Here is a 20,995-nt window from a genome sequence, read left to right as displayed (position 1 = left end):
ATTAATTTGAAATTGAAAGTAAAAATGTAGTAATGCAAATAACTTGGGTAATACTAACATAGTGTGGCACAATGATGATTATTTGATTATTAGAGGAGCATAATTGTTTATTTAAAATGAGCTCACACAGCAAAATGCAAAAAAATAAATAAAGGAAGATGTAAATATAATTAAAATATATTGATCAGTGTAATTTAATTTTAAATATTCTGTACTAAACACTTCTCCATTTTTGTTAGGTAAGACTATTTTTACTAGTGGTAACTCTTGTATTATTATGTTGCTAGACTATTTAAAAATGTTTGCTGATTATGTAATCCATTCTACCTTATAATTTGCAATTAATATTTATACAATTGCCAGCATCTTTTCTTTGATCTGTGTGATCTTTGTAATATACCACCATTATACTTTAAATATTAGTAAGTTACTTGGAATGAATTCCTTTTATCATCTCTTTTACACTATACTTGAATCTAGAAGTGAGCTGTAAAATATCCTAACTTTTCTGTTTGTTATGTATTGTGATCTGGTGTTCATCAAGAAATGCAATTTAAAATGATAGGTGGGAAACAAAAGCATAACTTTAGAAACTTTAGATTAATTTTTGGTTGTAAAACACAAGGATACACATATTATTTGGGACTTGGAGGTGATCTTTTGACCTAAGTATACTATATAAATTTGTAAATTAGAATTTCTAGGTTAACACTTCATACCTAAAATAACTGTCCTTGAGCAACTTTGATTTCAAAATGCAAGTTCATATGAAATCCTAGGTACATTGTTTGGTCTCAACATTGTCATTTTCGTTTTGCTTTTCCTGATGAGGGGCATAGTGACAGCATGCCAAACTGCCCATGCCAGGCCTTCCTCTTCCCAACAACTTCCACTAGCATTCATGGATAATACCTAGGCACTCCCAGGATAGCTAAAGGCTTGTGCATTCACATTGCAAGTGGAACCACAAACATAATGAAATGCATATGTACAATGTAAACACTTCATATATAGAAAAAGTTAATCAGAATGAATTAATATGTAGAAAGAAATAATTAGAAAAGGTGGTATTAATGAATTGCACAAAAATTGTAGTCTAAGACATAAAAAATAACTCAAGAATTAATTAAAAAAAAAATAAGGAGTGTGCTCTCCTCCACTTTCTCGTATACTGAAAAAGTCATCAGAACCACTTCCAGCTGCACAATATTTCTCAAATATCATATATGTTTATTTCTCATTATAACTAATTGATAATATCGATACAAATCATTTATCTCTATATATAATCAACTTTTATATTAAAATGATATTTTTGCACTTAGGGAGGTCGAAAACGGTGGTGGAATTTTTTCATGATTACATATGCATTACCTAGATTACGTGCAAAGTAAAAAGAGTTATAGTCACCTAACAATATAGAAAAAGTGATAGTATTATATAATATTTGTTGCTATAGGTTAAACTGTATTTAGCTACATTTAATTATGATAATGATGGTGAAAATAAAAAAAAAATCATAAAATTAAATGTATTACCAGGAAAACGATGGGGACGTAGCAGCTTATTGTTCTCATTACATCTTTTTGTTTACATGTTATTGTTAAACTAGGTCAAAGCATTTTCGAGTTATCATTTTTACACACAGACACATAATTTCAAAAATGGCATTTTTGGATCTCAGGAAGGTCTAAAACGTCAAGATTGATCAAAATCTTGAGGTCGAATTTTTTCACGATTCCTATACTTTCTCTATACTATGTAGAGTATATGAGAAAGTAAAAATCATACTACTGCTGATGAAATAGATTCTACTGAAGTTAAGTATTTAAGAGAGAAAATTGAAGATTTATCAGAAGAAATTACAATGTTGGCAGCCCTTTTAGACTACGATATCGATGAAGCTATTTTTGAAAACATCGAAGAACTGGTACAATGGAGTAGGCTACACTAACAGTTCAGGTGACGAAGTTACCAGCTGAGTCAATGGAACACTTTCTTTTATGTATCTTGAAAGTACAACAGATTGCAGATCTATATGGTGTATCAAAGAAGACGATCACAAGGTGATTGAGCCAGTGTGAGATTCAGTGAGCAGCACTTGTATCAGTTTAGACAGTTTGACACAGTAAGCCCAAATCAGTGCCAACTAATATTTTGAACTGAATATTCCACCCTTGTTTTGCGAGTCTAAAGTCTGGTGCATATTCGCAGCTACTTTTTGAAATTCCTTCATACATAATATTGTACTTTGTCATTTATAAGGGATGTGTGCAGTTGGTCCTTTTTGATTTTAGTCTTATTTTGAAAGAATTGAAGAATTGAAAGAAGATTGTAATGACCTTGCATAACCACGTTTAATGGAAACATTAACTTTTGAGCTCTCAGTGACCTCAAAAGAGATTTTTAAAGTACAAATAAGAATCAGTGACATACTTGGATACAGTGGTTGAGATGGGGCCATGTCTAGTATTCTTGCTGGTACAAGATTTTGAAAGTTAATTTTTTTTTGATGAACTGGAAAATGTCATGAAATTTGTAAATGCTCTATTTTCTTCACAACAGACTTGTTTTTTCTGCATTTGGTGATACAATTTGTCTTTAAATTTCAAGTAGACTCTGTTGCTATTCAGGTGTTGCCCTTGCATTTAGGCCAAATTATGGTTTCCAAGTCAGAATTTTTGAGTGCTTTCACTCTTTTGATAAAGTGCCCCTGGACCAGCCTCTAAATTCAAATGGTGGATTTTTTCTTTTTGGAACATGTTTTACTGGGTATTGCAGCTTAAGATGATAAAACTAAGACTTGTTAAGAAAAAGAAGAATACCTTTTGCGGTATTTTTAATAAAATAAAATTTAAATTCAATTTGCACAGATTGGTGAGGTAAGTTTAAAACTGTACTTTACACAATAATTAATAAATTTATACTTAAAACTAGGGGGTTCACCCCCTGCTCACTTCGCTCGCCAACCTCCCCGGCCTGCGCTACGCGCCAGCCACTTAGTGTCTCAGCCGCTCACATTGTGATGAGGGGGCTGAACTCACCCCAAGGAGATGCGGCCGCTCCTTTGAAACCCCCTCTTAAACAGTAATACAATGGGAAACAAATACAGTTGCTTTTTTTTTTTTTTTAACCTCCTCTTTGCTCGATCAGCTGCTGGCTTGCTGCTGTTGCCGAGCCGCGTGATCTGCATCTTGCATGGCGCTTCAAACATTTGAAAGCCTATACAGCAACTGTCCTACTCTTTGTATTTTATTTCCGGCCCCGAGTGAGGTTAAATCTCATGGCACAAAGTCTCATCTTGCGGGATGTGAGTTCTTGATATTTTTTGGTTTATAATTTAAAAACAGAATAAGAATCTGAAAATCTTAACAACATCACATTAAACTTTGATAAATTCTGAAAAGAATGATACCAAGCATATATATGCAGTTTTAAAAATAAGCCTGATTTAAAGCATGACGAAAAACTTGACATAAAAATGTCACATAAAATCGTTGCACAAAATCGTTGCACTTTTAGGCTTAGGATTTTATATATATATAGTAGATTAAAATAACAAATGTAGCAGACCTCCATAGTGAATTAGTAAAGAGACAGTGAAATTACTAAAGAAAAGGCTGATCTCTAACACATAAGTAAAGCCAGCATTAATAGCAGAGTTTCTGAGCATACGTGCACAATTGTTAAAAGAGAAATTTATAAATGACGCAGGTGAAGAATATTGCCACTAAAGCAAAACATAACAGCAATAATTATTATAGCATTAAAAGAAGTGGCAATGATCAGGTGTGAAGTCTATTAAGATTAATAAGTACGAATTCACATTTTTCTTAGTTTTCTTATGGGAGAAGGTCAGTAATATATCTTGATAGAAAGGTAATTTTAAAGAGATGCTCATGATTTGGAGATTGCAGATATCAAATATTACTAAGAATAATTGGGCTAGTGGCAACTAATTCACCAACATGTTTACTCAAAAGTGCTTGAAGGAGCTAATGATAATATACACATACCCCCAATGTGTATTTTTCAGAAATAATTAAATACCAGAAAAAGTTAGTAATAGTTGTACCATTACATATTGTTACTTATTTTTATTGTGTATTTTCCCAATGCCTTTGACCAAGACAGCATACAACATCAGAATACATTTAAGGAAATATGATAGGAGTGTACTTTAACTATAAGCTTGTTAGCTTAAAGGAAATCAGAGGGATTACACAGAAAATAGATAGCTAAGAAAACCAAAAACCACCTATCTAGAATAACTGTGAGGACAAAATGGCAATTAGTCAACACAAGTTCAAACAGCGAGAGATTGAAAATGAGTAACACAAAGTATAAGAGGCAGGAATTTGATATGTTATATGCAGATAGTACACAACTGACTTAAAAAATCTGTGAAATGTTGTGAGGGACTTATTCAAAACCAGATAATCTATAGTGGGGTTCTTCAGAAATGAGTGATGAATACTGCTACTTTTTAAAAATTATTTAAATGCCATGTACACATGAGTGAGCCCTGCAGTGGACTGGTGCCCTGTCTAGGGCTGATTCTTGCATTGGACCCAGTTATGGCAGGATAGACTTCAGCCCCCCATAACTGAAATGGATCAGACAGGTTTGAGGGTGATATTATGGTACTACATAAATACTACTTAATCTTTTTTATAACCAAATAATTCTACATAAAATTTTAACTGCACAAATAACATGAGCAAACCATCCATTATTGATAATAAAGTGTTTTTAATTTTTTTTTCTATTAACACTGCATTTGTTTGAAAAGTATTATTTCAGAATGTGAATCTTAATATTTGTGGCATTCTATTCTAAACATTTTCGATCTCAGCATTTCAGCTGTGGGTCTGAATGAAGAAATTTTAATTGGTGTCCTTTTAATTTAAATGTAACTACAGGAAAGGCTTGGTGTAGTTTGGCAGCCTATAAATTATTGTTGAATAAAAACCTTTCATTATTTCCCACAAATACTTTTCAATGAATGCTGCAAAATCAATAGCAGTGAAACAAAAAGGTTTTTTTTTTCCTTTTCCCCCCTTTGATTCCTAATTGGTATGCTGTTTGGAGCATTGTCGTTGTTGAAGTCAGCGGAAAAGCAAGCTCTCTGACATAGTGACCGGGCATATTTGGTCACACTAGAAAGCTTCATTACCGTTACCTTTTTGTATTAACTACTAAGGAGGAGGATCTAAATGAACATTGTTACCAGTCTTCTAAATTCACCTTTGGGATACCAGAAATGAAGCTTTGCAACTGAATTTCACAAGTCCTTTAGCTTTAAAGCATACAGTAATTACATAAATGCTTTAGCACAGCTGCAGGCTTATGTCTGATTTTTGAAGAGACATAATATTGTTATATTACTCTTGTACTAATGAGGTTTAGAGTTTGTGCAGAATCTAACACTTATTCTTTCTTCGTAGGGTTCACTTTATTTTTTAGTAACATCCTGCAGTACTCATACCATACTTCTTAGAATCTTTCTTTATATAACTGTTTGGATAATTTGACAAAATGCTGAGTTTTTTTTTTTTTATATAACGTTTAGCGCTTCTCTGTTTACACATTAATATATATGTTTTGTAAGCTTTAAAAAATATTAAACATGCCAAGACTTGTCAAAGTGAAGGAAAAATTTGTTTTTCTGTAAAAATAATTTACAGGAACAAAAATTAAGAAAAATGACTGTATATACCAAGAGGGATTGAATATTCAAGACAATTTTCTAAATGTTAATATATTTTATTTTCCACAGACTCAAGCTTGTGAGTGAAATGTCAATGTAGGTTATATCATTTAATGACCTTTTTTAAGAATTGTATTTTACAATGTAGAAATAACCCATGCCGTTTTTTCTTTAAAGTAATGTTATTTACTTCTGAATTTTTTAGAAAGATGCAAATTAACTTGAAACAATTAATAACTTGTTTCTCCTTTGCTATTTTATTTAACTTTTATTAAATTCTTTCAGCTATGACTTCTTTAATAATCACACTCAGCCGACCAGAATAAGTTAATTATTTACTTGTGTCACTAGCCTCCCCTCTGTATAATCAAATGCACAGCTGTGTGAGATCTGCAGTTGGGTGTGTGGAGTCTATTGTTCACTTAGTCAGCAGTGGGGAGAGCTGGCTGTGATGGAGAGCTCAGGGTCCTCTCTGTTGTTCTGCTTTTCTCTGTCGATTTCATGGCTCTTTTATCATTCATTTCCACACAAAACAAACAACACAGTGGCTGTCTTCTATGGGAACCTACATTTTTTACATCTTTTGATGTGTATTAAAGGGGACTGTCCACCTAAGTAAGGTTAGCTCAATTTTATTTTTTTAAGCTTGAAATGTTGAAGATTTTAAAATACCGCCCAGCTCAAAGTTATTTTGTCCATTATTTATTCAAATTTTGAGTTGTTTTGTGTTAATTTTCCAAGTTTAACATGCACATTTATATTTGTAGCAAAGCATTTCCCTGCCTTCTGCAGTTTATTTGACATTTGTTAAAGTATAATAAGACTAAAAATAATATTTTTAAATTGTTTAAGATGTACAGAGACATAGGAAGCCTTAAGAAGAAATAATACTGGATGAAGTAAAGCTTCTGAATTTGACACTTTCTGTATGCTAAATTTAGTTTGCTATTCTTGTAACCTTCCCTTTATGTTATGTATTTGTGTAGTTTTATTATTGTGTAAAACATTATTTGTATTGTTAGATGGCACTGTTTTATAAAAAAAAAATAAGTAATTTTGCATGATTAACTTTTTTTTCTACTTTATTCCACAGGTGTGTGTGGTTTGATTGTTCCCCAAGAAGACATGCCTTTTTGTGATTCTGGGATCTGCCCAGATATTATAATGAATCCTCATGGTTACCCTTCACGTATGACGGTAAGCTTGTTACTTTAGACAAGAACTATCTGCTTTATGTAAAAAAAACAATTTCTTGTACCTTAGTTATGAACTATTTGGTTAATCTTTTGAAGCTTTTTAAAGAGACAAAAAACAAACTTGAACTTTGAGCTCATTCATGTGTTTTATGCACATTTAATGATTAAAAGTAAACTGCAAGTGATTAATAAAATATTATGTTATTCACATAGAGTATTTAATGTTATGATGCCTTGAGTAAACAATCAGCAAATAGTTGACATTATTTTGAAGATTTATTTATATATCACCATAATTTGATTTATGTTATGTACATTTTTAATACAGTTTGAATTCTTGCTAAAAGAATAAGTCATTATATTTAATTTTAAAATAATAGCTATCTAATGGTATTTCTGTTCATTTTTAAATACCGGTATGTGAAAAATGTTATCACTTTTCAGGTTGGTAAGCTAATTGAGCTGCTGGCAGGCAAAGCAGGTGTCCTGGATGGAAGATTTCATTATGGTACAGCGTTTGGAGGCAGTAAAGTTAAGGATGTCTGTGAAGATCTCATTCACTATGGCTACAATTACTTGGGGAAAGATTATGTAACATCTGGCATTACAGGGTAGGAGAACATTTGATTTCATCTAGGTTCATAAGGATGGCAGTGAGAAACCCTAATTCTTTCTGAGTGCTTTGTTATATGAAAAGTGCAGGAATGAATAAGTACTGAAGTAATAAGATAAAAGATAAGTACTGAAAGGTTTCTTTATATGAAAGTCATTGAACTTCATGAAAAAACAAATATCAGTTGTTGTAATTAGCACAATTTTAAGTTAAAACAAAAATTGTGCCAGCAATTTAAACAAGAATGTTGAGCAGACAGTGGAAATACTCCAGGCTGAGAATATAGTCAACCACTGTGGTTTACTGTTTTTATTTAAGAATAATATTCAATGACAGAGAACTACATTGATGTAAATGTTTTATGGTTTATTAGTTTTTTGAACCTATACCACACAGTTTTTGCAATTTTAAATGGAATATTTATCATCAAAACAAAAAATAAAAACACAGTTACCTGTGTTCAACAATATGCATTCCATAGCAAGCTACTGTTTCTAGAGAGACAGTAGTGCACATTAGAATTATTTGTTCATACTGTATGTGGCTTTAATTGCTTGTTTTTGAGGAGCTCATTTGTTTAATTACAGCTATATTACATGCTTCCATTTTTTTAAAATTAATTAAAACTGGACTTTTTTGTTCAGTTAATAGCAAAACTTTTTAAATATGTTTATTCACAATTTTTGTGTGTTTATAATGGGCTGGTACTTCACTGATTAAATCCTGTTTTGGAATGTACTGTTTTGTGCACGGCAATTGATTACTGTACATTAACATTCATTCTTACCTGTCCAGAGATATTTCCTTTCTGCCCAGTGTTACAGAGATAGTTGCTGGCTTCCCACTGACCTGATTTGAGTAGATGGTGATGGGTGGATGAAGTATATTCTTGACTAAATGTTATTTTTTATGTGCACAGTTCTGATCTCAATTGTGGAAAGTGAGCTAGAACTTTTGATTTATTTATGTTCTGAAAGTTCTCATCTTAATTTTTCCTCATGATGATAAAAAGAGAATATGTAGTCATTACAATACTTTAATATCTGTTTCAGATTGTATTTTATTTAATACTAGCTGTTCTACTGGCTTCACCCTAAAGAGTGACAAAATGTTGCATGCATAAAATAAATAAAAAACAGATCTGATTGTTATGATCTCCTTATCACAGTACAAAGATATATTTTTTCAGTATTATTTAGTTTTTAGTGCTTCTCAGCTTACTAAGCCCTTGTGAAATTTTACTTTGCAGTAAAGTGTAAGCTTTTGAGAAACAGAAGTAATGCAGCAAAGAAACATTTGTAGAACAGTAGTAATAACTTAATACAGTAATCCCTCCTCCATCGCGAGGGTTGCGTTCCAGAGCCACCCGCGAAATAAGAAAATCCGCGAAGTAGAAACCATATGTTTATATGGTTATTTTTATATTGTCATGCTTGGGTCACAGATTTGCGCAGAAACACAGGAGGTTGTAGAGAGACAGGAACGTTATTCAAACACTGCAAACAAACATTTGTCACTTTTTCAAAAGTTTAAACTGTGCTCCATGACAAGACAGAGATGACAGTTCTGTCTCACAATTAAAAGAATGCAAACATATCTTCCTCTTCAAAGGAGTGTGCATCAGGAGCAGAGACTGTCATAAAGACAGAGACAGCAAACAAATCAATAGGGCTGTTTAGCTTTTAAGTATGCGAAGCACCGCGGCACAAAGCTGTTGAAGGCGGCAGCTCACACCCCCTCCGTCAGGAGCAGGGAGAGAGAGAGAGAGAGAGATAGAGAGAGAGAGACAGAGAAAAACAATCATGCAAAAATCAATACGTGCCCTTCGAGCTTTTAAGTATGCGAAGCACCGCGCAGCATGTTGCTTCACTAAGCAGCTGCACAGAAGGTAGCAACGTGAAGGTAATCTTTCAGCATTTTTAGACGAGCGTCCGTATCGTCTAGGTGTGTGAACAGCCCCCCTTGTCACACCCCCTACGTCAGGATCAGAGAAAGGGCAAGAGAGAGAAAGAGAAAAGTAAGTTGGGTAGCTTCTCAGCCATCTGCCAATAGCGTCCCTTGTATGAAATCAACTGGGCAAACCAACTGAGAAAGCATGTACCAGAAATTAAAAGACCCATTGTCCGCAAAAATCCGCGAACCAGCAAAAAATCTGCGATATATATTTAAATATGCTTACATATAAAATCCGCGATAGAGTGAAGCCGCGAAAGGCGAAGCGCGATATAGCGAGGGATCACTGTAGTTCAGTCATAATATTGAAAAGTTATAGATCATATAGAATTCACCACCATTGTAAAATACAGCTCGATTGCTGAGAGACAAATAAAGGTTGATCGGATCACACTCTTCTCATCCCTGAGGAATGCTCCTAGTGTATCCCCAGAAAGTGTCTGTCTCCTGTCATTCCCGCCATTTCAAAAGACTTGTTACTCCAGTTCATTGCAAATGGGTCATTTGCTTGCCTATTATTTGCTTAAGGCAAAGATTGAATATGACTTTTTTATTTGTCATAAACATTCAGAAAAGAGAGAATGCTTTCCTTAAAACAATCATTCATTAAAGAGTTATTGTACAACAAATGTAAAAATCATGTTCTTTTGCAACATGGTTATTTATTAAAAAATTATCAAATTTTTTGGCCAGCATAAACAGTTAGATTGTTGAAGTTTTGTTATGCAATCATTTCTGACTCTTCAAGTTGAAATCACATCAGTATCACGTTGTGTTCAGGAGATAATGAAATTAAAATACATAGAGGTCCAGCAAAAATGGTAACTATTAGTGAAGATGTCTCAATTTTAATTTTTTATAGATATGGATATATAGAAAATCTAAAATTGTTTTAGCCTATTTTAAGAGTTAGACTATGCTAGAAATAACTGCAAACTTTTGTAGAAATAGCTGCATTGGTTTTTGTGTGATGTTTGAACAGACCGAGAAGCAGAAATTCAATTGTTTCTATGGTATATTTAACAACAAAAATAAGGTATAAGATAAAATAGATTGTAAATAAACAAAATGACATTCCTTCTGAGAAATTTCAATAAGGCACACTATTGACCTGTTGCTGCAGTCTAGCGGATATCATTAATTTAGTATTGCTTCAGCTGGTAATGGCAGCTTTTAGTGAGGTTGTCTCAGTTTTTGTTTTTTTCTAGATATTTATATGTAAAAAAATCTAACATTTTATTAGCCTGCTTAGAGTATACCGGAAATAACTGCAATGTTTTATAGAAATTAGTGTGGTGGTCTCATGTGATGCTCTAATAGATAGACAGAAATTAAAGCAGTAGAAAAGAATTGCTTACTCAGATGTGCAATGAGAACTTTTTGCCTTTTCTGCATTTGCATCAGCATATTTCTTCATCAACTGCCGAACATTTTTTTCTGTCTTTCAAGAATGGCACAGACTCAGCCGTGCCACTTCCTCTCTATTAAAATGATATATGTCCTTGAGCAGTTCCAAAACAACTTTTCTTGCTTTTTATCTGTTCATCAATGGATTTGGAGAATGTATGATTGATTACTTTCATATTTCATGGAGAGAGTCTGATCTTTTCCTTCAGAATATTTTGATATGATTCTGAATTTGTAGTTTCCTGAGTAACACACCCATAAGTATAGTTAAGTTAACAGAGAGCATAATGTTGTTTTTATGTTAGCCAATTACAGTGGAACCTTGGGTCACGACCGTAATTAATTCCAAAACTCTAGTCGCAACCCGATTTGGTCGTGACCCGAAGTAATTTCCCCTATAGGATTGTATGTAAATACAATTAATCCATTCCGGACCATACAAACTGTATGTAAATATATTCTTTTAAAGATTTTTTTAAGCACAAAAATAGTTGATTATACCATAGAATGTACAGTGTAATAGTAAACTAAATGTAAAAACATTGAATAACATTGAGAAAACCTTGAACAGAGAAAACTAACATTGCAAGAGTTCACGCTACAGCCTTACGAACCCCTCGCTGTAAACACTTTTTTTTAAATGAGTTTTAAGCACAGGGAAAAAAATGAACATTTGAAAAATCCTTAATTTATACAAAAACTAACCATAAACAACCAAGAAAACTAACCTTGCATGAGTCCAGTTCTGGCATGAAGGAAGTGAGGAGGAACTTGGTGGAGAGGAGATTACAGTTTTCAGGTAAAGTCCCTCTGCGCGGTGCACGTCTGACCGAGAACAATGTACTCTACAGGGAGGGACTGAACATGTGCGTAAATCATCGGCGCGTACAAACCGGAAGGGAAACGAAATAGAGCACAAAGAGTTCACAGCGAATGCCCAGGGAGAGACTGAACACGTGCGGAAATCATCGGCGCGTACGAACCGGAAGGGAAACTGGCTTGTTCATCACCTGAGTGTGTGGTCGTGAACAGATGCAAAAGTTTGGCAAACTTTTTGGTCGTAACCCAATTTGTACGTGTTCTGAGACGTTCGTGACCCGAGGTTCCACTGTATATGTTTTTGAAAGAAAGAAGCTATTTTTTTTTTGTTTTTGTTATATACAGAAAACCTGCTTGTAACACTCTCAAAATTGAGATGGTATTTTACAATGCAAATAGTGAATTTTTTAGTTTTTTTTGTGCACTGTATTTCTAAAATATGGCAGGAATGACAGGAGACAGACACTTTGTGGGGATACACTAGGCACATTCCTCAGGGATGAGAAGGGTGTGAGCCGATCGACCTTTACATCTTGCCTGAAGAAGGGGCCTGAGTTGCCTCGAAAGCTTGCATATTGTAATCTTTTTAGTTAGCCAATAAAGGGTGTCATTTTGCTTGACTTTTTACTAAAATATAATCATTAATATAAGTTGCAGCAAAAGAAGTCTACAGATCCTTAATTTTTTCTTTATTTTCTCAATATTAAAACTGTTTTTAATTACATTAGATTTATCTGCAAAACATTTTCCTGTGATTTTATAACCTGCTCCATGCTGATTAACTTGTTTTTTTTACCTTTTTATATAATGGCTTGATGTATCACACTAAATTATAAGGAAAAGACCAGACTTACTCTGTTTCTTACATTAAACGCTAGAGAACCAATCTCATGAATTTTGCCATTAGGCTTGTCTATTTGATTAGCTAACTTGTTAGCCCATTATTTTATCACTTTTTTCCTTCCCTTCTCTGAGCTATAGAGATTGTTGTTTATTTAATTTTGCATATGAATCAACATATTTTCCCTTTTTGTTATTGCATTTATAAAATAATCTTAACAGTGCACACAATTTGTGAAGATTTTCATTGATATATGATTTCATAATAAAAGTGGGACATTTAAATTTCAATTGAGGCACACAAACTTTCATGCAAACCTGTAGTAGTAAATTATATAACACAAAAAGACAATCATAGGCATACATTCAAAATAAGCATCAAACAATACCCCTATTCTATCTTGTATCAATTATTACAAACTATTATAAATAAATAAATGTACAAATAAAAATAAACATCCTATCTTCCTTTTTGTTCCCTGTTTAACTCACACGTCATCAAAGATCTGTATTTTACATTAGTTGGAGACTCTGGATTGGTCCAATGTGAATACAGAAATGTGTACATGACTGGGCCATGAGATAAACTGGCACCCTGTCCAGGTTTGTTTCCACCTTGGCTTTGGCTTTGTACCATCAGAGTTCATGCTATATCTTTCTGCTGTATCCTTAGATGTATCAGCTTATCTTGGCCAGCGCTTCCGGTCCCAATCGTGTTCCTATAAAGTTTGATTCTCAGACTGATTCATTATATGGTGCCCTACTTGCTTCCAGTCTACTCTTGACTACAACTAATGGTAGACAGGCCCTCATTACCCGCTGTGAAAGCGTAATTCATATTCTTGCAAGTACTTCTTGTATTTGAAGTCAACTACCAGTGTTTCACCAACTCCTTTTCTCAGAATGCTTGTGTGTGTCAACGACTCTTGCCTGGCGCTCCCTGTCTCAGTTGTGTTTGACTGAGCAACCAGAGTCAGACTGATGGATTGCTTAACCCTTTAACCGCCAACTCCCTAAATATTCCCCACGCCAGGCGAAATCTGAACAATTTTCGTTTTTTTACTTTTTTACATTTTTTTTACATTTTTTACATTTATTCAAGCAGTATTGACCACTAAATGTTGTGCAAGTTGCCAGTGTATACACGAAATCTATAAATGTAACCTGAATTCTCAGCTAAGCAAAACATCTTGATACCAAACCGTGCCCTTTTCAATGGTAGATACTGTCGAAACTGTAAGCGGCCCTTCCACGACAATAAACTTTCATCAACTGCAACTGACGGTCCTGGCATGTAGGGCAACTGAAATGCTTCAAATAAATGATCAATCAAAGGACGTAGCTTGAACAAGTGGTCGCGGTTTGGATCTTTCTTATCTGGCTCGTTTCTGTTGTCATTCAAATGAAAGAATTTCAGCAGCAAAGAGAATCGGTTACGTGTCATGACAGCTGCAAAAATAGGTGTTGCATACATAGGATCTGTAGACCAGTACATCTCAATATCTGGTTTTCTGATTATTCCCATCAACATCAAAATCCCAATGAATTTTTTCATTTTGTTTTCATCAGTGTCAAACCAAGCACGAACACGGGAATGTGGAGGTAAATTGGGATTTTTCTCAATACACTGTGCTGCATACAGATTTGTCTGATGAACAAAATGTCTGATCAAATCAGGTGACACAAACAGCTCATAAAACTGCTCAGCAGTGTAATTGTTTACATCAACAATAAAGCCACACGTTCCCTCAAACGAATGCAGAAAAGGTAGTTCACCACGGGCAGCAGCCCAGCTGAGATGCTGGGGATACACCCACTCAGCGCCGTCATCCGATGCGTCTTCATTCACAGTATCATGCAGCGCACGTTGCTGCTCATCACTGTCGCTAAAATCTTCTTCAGAACTGCTACAATCATGATCAGAACTGTCCAAAATCGCCTGCAAAGCCTCACTTGAAGTCAGTTTACGTTTCGCCATATTCACAGCTGTTACATGCGAATCACGTCACATGACCGGCCAAAACAACCACAGACTTGTCGAAATACAACGTAGTAATAATACCCACGCCAAACCGTCAGTTATACTACTTGCCAGGCATTCATATAACCACAGGCAAATGTGCCGGATAATTCCGGCAGTATGGCGTTAGCAATAAAACAACGGTGCCGGATATATCCGGCAGAGGGCGGTTAAGGGGTTAAAGGGATTGGACACACACACAAACACACACACTCTCTCATACACATTACCATTTTATTATATAGATATTGTGACAACCGAGCCCCAAACCCCAGAAACAACTGACATGCAGACAGTCAGTTTTAAATCAGAGACTTTCTATTATAAAATACCTCACAAATGTTTCTTCCAGGTCACACAAACACAAATACACACGGTAGTCTTCTTCATTACCTCCTTCTGTCTCTTGTCTTTGTTAACCTTTTTCCTTCCTTCCAGCTCTGACTCACCAGAGGAAGCTACACCGCTTCCTTTTATATCAGACCCAGGAGTACTTCCGGTGCCAAGTTGTAGCATGAAGGAAGCACTTCCCGTTCAGGCGGAAGTCCTGAAAAGTAGAGATTGCGAATTCCTGCAGCACTCCCTCGTGGCTCCTATGGAACCCAGCAGGGCAAATTCTTGGTACTATAATTCCCATCTTGCCCCGCAGGGTTCCACATGATTACTGCATTCCTGGGATGCTGCCATCTAGCGGATGGGGGATTCAAATATACAAAATTAGAAGCTAGTTGGTGCCACAGAAGAGCATTTCCCAATCATGATACTCCGACTGGCATGCTTTATTTCATGGGTAGTGTTCTTAGTGTTTTGTTCTGTGTTAGGTTTGTGCCAAACATACTGTTTCACAGTGAGGTCTAAAAATTCTGTCTCATCAGATGATAAAATCTTTCTTTAAGTTATTGAGTCTGCCAGAATCCTTTGGTCAAATGTCAGTGAAGGTGTAATAAACATTTTCTTTCTTTTTAGCACAGGGTTTCTTTTCACTACTCTTATATTCAAGCCATTTTATGAATAATATGTACTGTTTCTGCCGTATGCAGAGGTTTCTCCATGTTTGTCATTGAGGACTGTAACTCCTTTAGAGTTGCTTTTGTTCTCATGGGTGGCCTCTATCATGATGGTTTATCGTGCCTGGACACTGTTTGGGAGGATCCATTTGGCTTTTTTTTAAAACTTTGTCTCTGAACTGTTTGGAATGTCCCTTGGTCTTCATGGCGTTTTGTTTTCTTAGAAATGCACTAACTGGACAGGCTCACAAACACAGGTTTATTTATAGTGAAACAATGTAAAACGCATCAACTCCACTCAGGACTTCAAACAAGTAATTATGTGACTTGGAAAAAAGATCTGGTTACTTCAGGTGGAATTTAGGTATGTCAAAGCAAAGCAGTGAATACTGATGCCAACAATAATTTTCTTATACTTTTATTTTTAAATACATTAACATGGAAAATATGTGGGTTTTTCTCACTTTAGTATTATAGAGTACTTTGTGTTAATGAATGGCACATAATCTCATAATGGTAATATTGACAGACAGTCAAACATTGGGTCATCTTTGTGAGATATCCTGCTTTAATAGGATTTTGCAAAATCCTATTTTGCAAATGTAGAAGTCTAGTCCTGATACACCTTGATAAGGTGAGAATGAATTTCTAAAGGCACATTATTCTCTAGCATAAGAGATTGAATGATAACATGTTACTTGATTTTACTAGTTTTCAGCTCTCATGTTGACTTCGTTCAGAAAGGAGAACACACAAATTCTAGAAACCTGTAATTCATGTATTATAATGCGAAGATGTTAATTTTGGCCATTTACAAAATATCTGACCAGAGAATAAGCTCTGTCAGGTTCAGGCTTAAAACATTTTGATAACCTTTAATATCTGTATGTATGTATTTTTTGTGTATTTATATATAAATTAAAATGTTTGGAGACTAGACTTGAATTCAACTTAAATCATTGTCAGTGTGAGATTTATACATTCTCCCTGCTTGAGTATGTGTGTTTGAAATCCACTTCGTATGAATGAATGTGTGTTACAGTTTTCTGTGATAAGCTGTTGCTCCTTCCTGGGCTGTCTTTGCCTTGTAACTGATGCTGCTGGCATGGGCTCCAGCACACTGAAGGCCTATGACTGGATTAGTAGATTTATATATTAAAATATGTAATTTGGCTTTTCTATTTAGTAGATATGCACAAACATCAAAACAATAAACCAGGACTGCTCTTTGCACCCACCATAATATATATGGCACAATGAGACTTGTTTATATATACACACTATACTGTATCATTATGTTTTTGTACTACAGTCTGTGCAGGTTAATCTTCTTCTAGACCCAAGACTACCACTTTGTGCTTACTGAACCAGATGGAAAGTCATATAATTAGCAGTGAGCTGAGTAGCACAAGTTTGCTCAGCACCACTCAGCAGTTGATAAGTGGTGTATGCACCTGATAGTTCTGGATTGATTCTAATTAAATAGCCTGTCTTACTGAAAGTTTTTTGTTTTTTTTTATCCTGAAATACAGGTAATGTGAATGTGCTTGCCTTGGACACTGTGTGTCATGTTCCCCAACTAAACATCAAACTTTGGCCATTTAGAACATCACAAATCAGTCACAGAACCAAATTAACTGGCTGAAACAAATAAGATAATTGTAACTAACAGCACTCTAAATTCTGTTGACTTTCTCCAACTGTCATTTGCACATTTGTCTTTGCACTTACTTACTATTAGGTTGTCTTCCAGCGCCCATGAGAGGAGAGCTTATATAAACCAGACTGTCACGTGACTTCTGTATCAGTTGAGTGATAGCTGAAATCAATAAAGAATATGTTTGATGTAGTATTTATGAGAAATATGTTGTTAATATAGCCATGTCGCTATTATTCAACACTTGTACAGTATAATGTTGTTGTTTTCCATGACTTAAACTGGAGTTAAAACGTAATTAAGCCTTTGGGAACTCTCTAATGATCCTTAATTTTGTTCAGCAGTGATGCATAAATAAATCCTACCCATGAATGTGTTCAAGGTGAGTTGCAGTTATGATTATGACTAAGGACATTTCACAAAAACTGAGAGAAAAAATTATTTTATTGCATCTGAATGGCATTGGTTATAAGAAGATTTCCTGAAACTGTAATATTCCAACAAATACCATTGGAAGCATTTAAGGAAGTTTAAAACTTATGGCACAGCTGCAAACCTGCCAGGCCATGGAAGAAAGTCCAAACTTTCATCAGGAGCCATTAGCAACTTAATTAAAACAACTAAGAAAAACCAGTGTTACTGCAAAACACCCATATAAATAACATGATGAAGTCAAAACAAGAGTTTCGGTGGCAGCTATTAAGTGAACACTGAAAAAACAAGGACTTCATGGCCAGACTCCAAGGCACACTCCACTCTTGACTACTGTAAACGTTAAGGATCAGCTAGAACATGCCATGAGGAATTTGAATAGGCGTGCAGACCTTTGGGAGACAATTCTATGGACAACTTAAATTAATCTGGAAATGTTGGGACACGTGGACCTGCGGTCTGGTGTGAAAAAGGCCAGGCTTATGACCAGAAGAATACCATCCTTACGGTAAAGCACAGAGGTGGTTCGCTGATGATGTGGGGATGCTGTTTGCTGCAAGAATTGGCAATCTTAACCACTTAACTGGCATAATAGATTCCCAGAAAAACCAGGCCATTTTAAATAGGAATATGATACCTTCTTTTAGGAAACTGAACCTTGGTGAGCGTTGGGCTCTCCAGCAAACCAATGATCCCAAATATACCTCCAAGTCAACCAAAGCTTGTTTGAGGCACAGATCCTGGAATGTCCTGGAACATCTTTCTCAGTCCATAGATTTAAATCCAGTTGGAAATCTTTAATGGGATTTAAAGAAGGCAGTTTCAGCACAGAAGCCATCAAACATCTATGAACTGGAGTCTTCTGCATATGAAGAATGATCAAAGATTCAAATAGAAAAGTGCAAGAAGCTAGTCTGTACATACTGAAAACACTTATTAGAAGAAATAAAAGCTAAAGGATGCCCTACAATGTACTGAAATTGTGGGTTTATTAACCTGCGCATCCACATTTGTGATAGGAATTACATTTTTCATTTGATCTCAAAATAAAACAATTTGTATTCTCAAAATAACTCCATATACGAATGTCAAACCTTTTTGTTTGTTTTCAAATGAGAAGAGTTTGCTTTTTGAGGGTTTTTCAGGGACATATTTTTCTAATAAAGAGGGGGGAGAATACATTTTTTTATTTTCTTAATACTGTACAAAGTAAAGAGAAAAATACAAAAGGTAACATTTAACACTTTTTTTAAGGATTATTGGAATACAAGTTCAGTTTTTTGTAAAGTAATTATTTTAAAGTTGAAAATGTTTACCAAGAAAGCATTTTACATTTGAAATGAGTTTTTGTTATATTTTTTTCCAAGCTGTGTTGCACACATCAGAAGATGATTACATCTTGTATTTTTAATATATCAAGTACAATCACAATTTTTAAATTTAAGAGTTCTGTATGTATAGAATCCAAAATAATGAGGACCACAAGAAGTATCAGCATACAGAGACTTAAGCACAATGCCAGATACAGTTGTTCTCAGAAAACTGATGTCATATACATTAACTACTATGAGCTATTTTATTAAGCTCCTGTGGCAGGAGGCTACAGCAGCATATGCCTGCAGATCACTTCATTTGTTTAGAATTAACATAGTGCTTGGTGTGCAGCAAATTTAAGTTTTGCTTTTTTGGAACCTTATGGATTTTTTTTATTTAATTTTTGAATATTTTTGATCGACAATTGGTTTTTAATCTGTGGATGCCATACATGGGGATCTGGAGGGCTGATTGGATACTTGGAAAATAACTGGGATCTGATGATTTTCCTCCTGAGCTCTTTTATGCCTTTTGAAAGCAATTAGCATCCCACTATATGCAGATTCTGCTATCCTCTTCTAGTTGAATCCCCAGTTCCTTTTGCATTGGAATCCTTTCCTTAACTGTCCTTTCTTCCATTATTATTTCACTCTATTAAGGAAATTGCCATCATTGTACCATACTTTCTCTTTCTTTATCTGATTATCTTTCCACAGCACTTAGTTCCAAAATGTCTGTGTCTTATGCAGACATAGTTTTGCATATTCAAGATATTTCTTATTGTGATAAGATCACAGATAAGGTTTCCTTATGATGGCTCTTCCATGAAGGCCATGTCCATGTATGTAAAGCTGCACAGTAGAGCAGTGCATCACCATTCATCTCTCAGCTAAACTTTCCTTCAGGTTCTTTGCAATCTTATGTGGGGTTTTCTTTGTCTTCTTGCACAGTATAAGAGCTGTTCTGTCAGTTTTCTTGGTCTTCAAAATCTTGTCCTGACCTCCACAGCTTCCCTTAACTGGCATTTCTAAATGACATTTTGGACTGTGGAAATTGCTAGTTGGAAGCACTTTTATATCTTTTTGGATCCTTCTTTAGAGGCATCAATTTTCAGACCTTCCATTGCTTTGAATAGCCCGTGGTTGTTGAGCTTTGCAGTATGTTTGTAAAGTCAAAGACTTGTCATCAGCTGACAGTTCCTAATGACTGTTCCTGACCAGACTAACACATAATGTGCTAAGTTAGATTAGACTAATGACTTTACAACTAAAAAGATGCAGAAACCTTTTCTTCATTTTTTAGTTCAAATAAATTGTAGCCGTACATTGTAAGTTTCATAAAACTATTACTTATTTTTTTCTAGACTTCATACTAGACTCTTTACAATAACCACCATCAAAATGGTTGAATGGTGCTTATTTTTAGACATACAGGTTTGTTCAGTCCATGTTTATAATATTATAATTGATCCTTGTTTTCTACCGGCTGTATAACTTTTTTTTTTGTTGTTTTAATATGTACAGTAATATTCTTTTCTTATTTTGGTATTAGGGAACCCTTGGAGGCGTACATCTACTTTGGTCCTGTGTACTACCAAAAGCTAAAACACATGGTTTTGGACAAGATGCATGCAAGAGCCCGGGGCCCAAGAGCAGTTCTCACCAGGTAATAATAATACAACTGAGACGTTGTCATTCTGGTATATTTATTATTGGGGAAAAAAAGCTTTATAACCACTATATATAAAGTATCAAAATTTTGCCAATAAATATATTTAATACAAAGCCCATGAAGAGTAAGAGGATATTTTCACACCCTTGATTTTGTTTTGCATATTGTGCATATAATTTTACTTGTATATCCAGCCATTTTCTTATTTTGCTTTTTAATTTGTTGCCATCTTTAGGAATAAAGAACATAAACAGAAAATCATGTTTTTGGGAAAGAATGTTTTAAATAGTAAGACTGAGTTACAATTAATCACTCTGACAGATATTTGAGATGGATAGAATTAAATTAAGTGGGTG

General features: G+C 34.7%; 2 protein-coding genes across 3 annotated transcripts in view; one reads left to right on the top strand and one right to left on the bottom strand.

Moving 5' to 3' along the window:
• The window catches only part of LOC114662582 (NADH-cytochrome b5 reductase 3-like), a 1,047,486-nt gene that overhangs the window by 271,501 nt on the left and 754,990 nt on the right, over positions 1-20,995 (bottom strand). The gene's annotated exons all lie outside the window — the stretch shown is intronic.
• Positions 1-20,995, top strand: part of polr3b (polymerase (RNA) III (DNA directed) polypeptide B) — a 201,292-nt gene that overhangs the window by 177,971 nt on the left and 2,326 nt on the right. The window contains 3 exon segments of the mRNA XM_028816094.2: positions 6,804-6,907; positions 7,351-7,517; positions 20,520-20,633. Of these exon segments, the coding sequence (XP_028671927.2) occupies positions 6,804-6,907; positions 7,351-7,517; positions 20,520-20,633 (385 nt within the window).

The sequence above is a fragment of the Erpetoichthys calabaricus genome, chromosome 1, assembly GCF_900747795.2.
Source record: "Erpetoichthys calabaricus chromosome 1, fErpCal1.3, whole genome shotgun sequence".
Taxonomy (NCBI): domain Eukaryota; kingdom Metazoa; phylum Chordata; class Cladistia; order Polypteriformes; family Polypteridae; genus Erpetoichthys; species Erpetoichthys calabaricus.
Note: the sequence above shows the minus strand (reverse complement) of the source record. Positions and strands in the feature narration are given on the sequence as shown.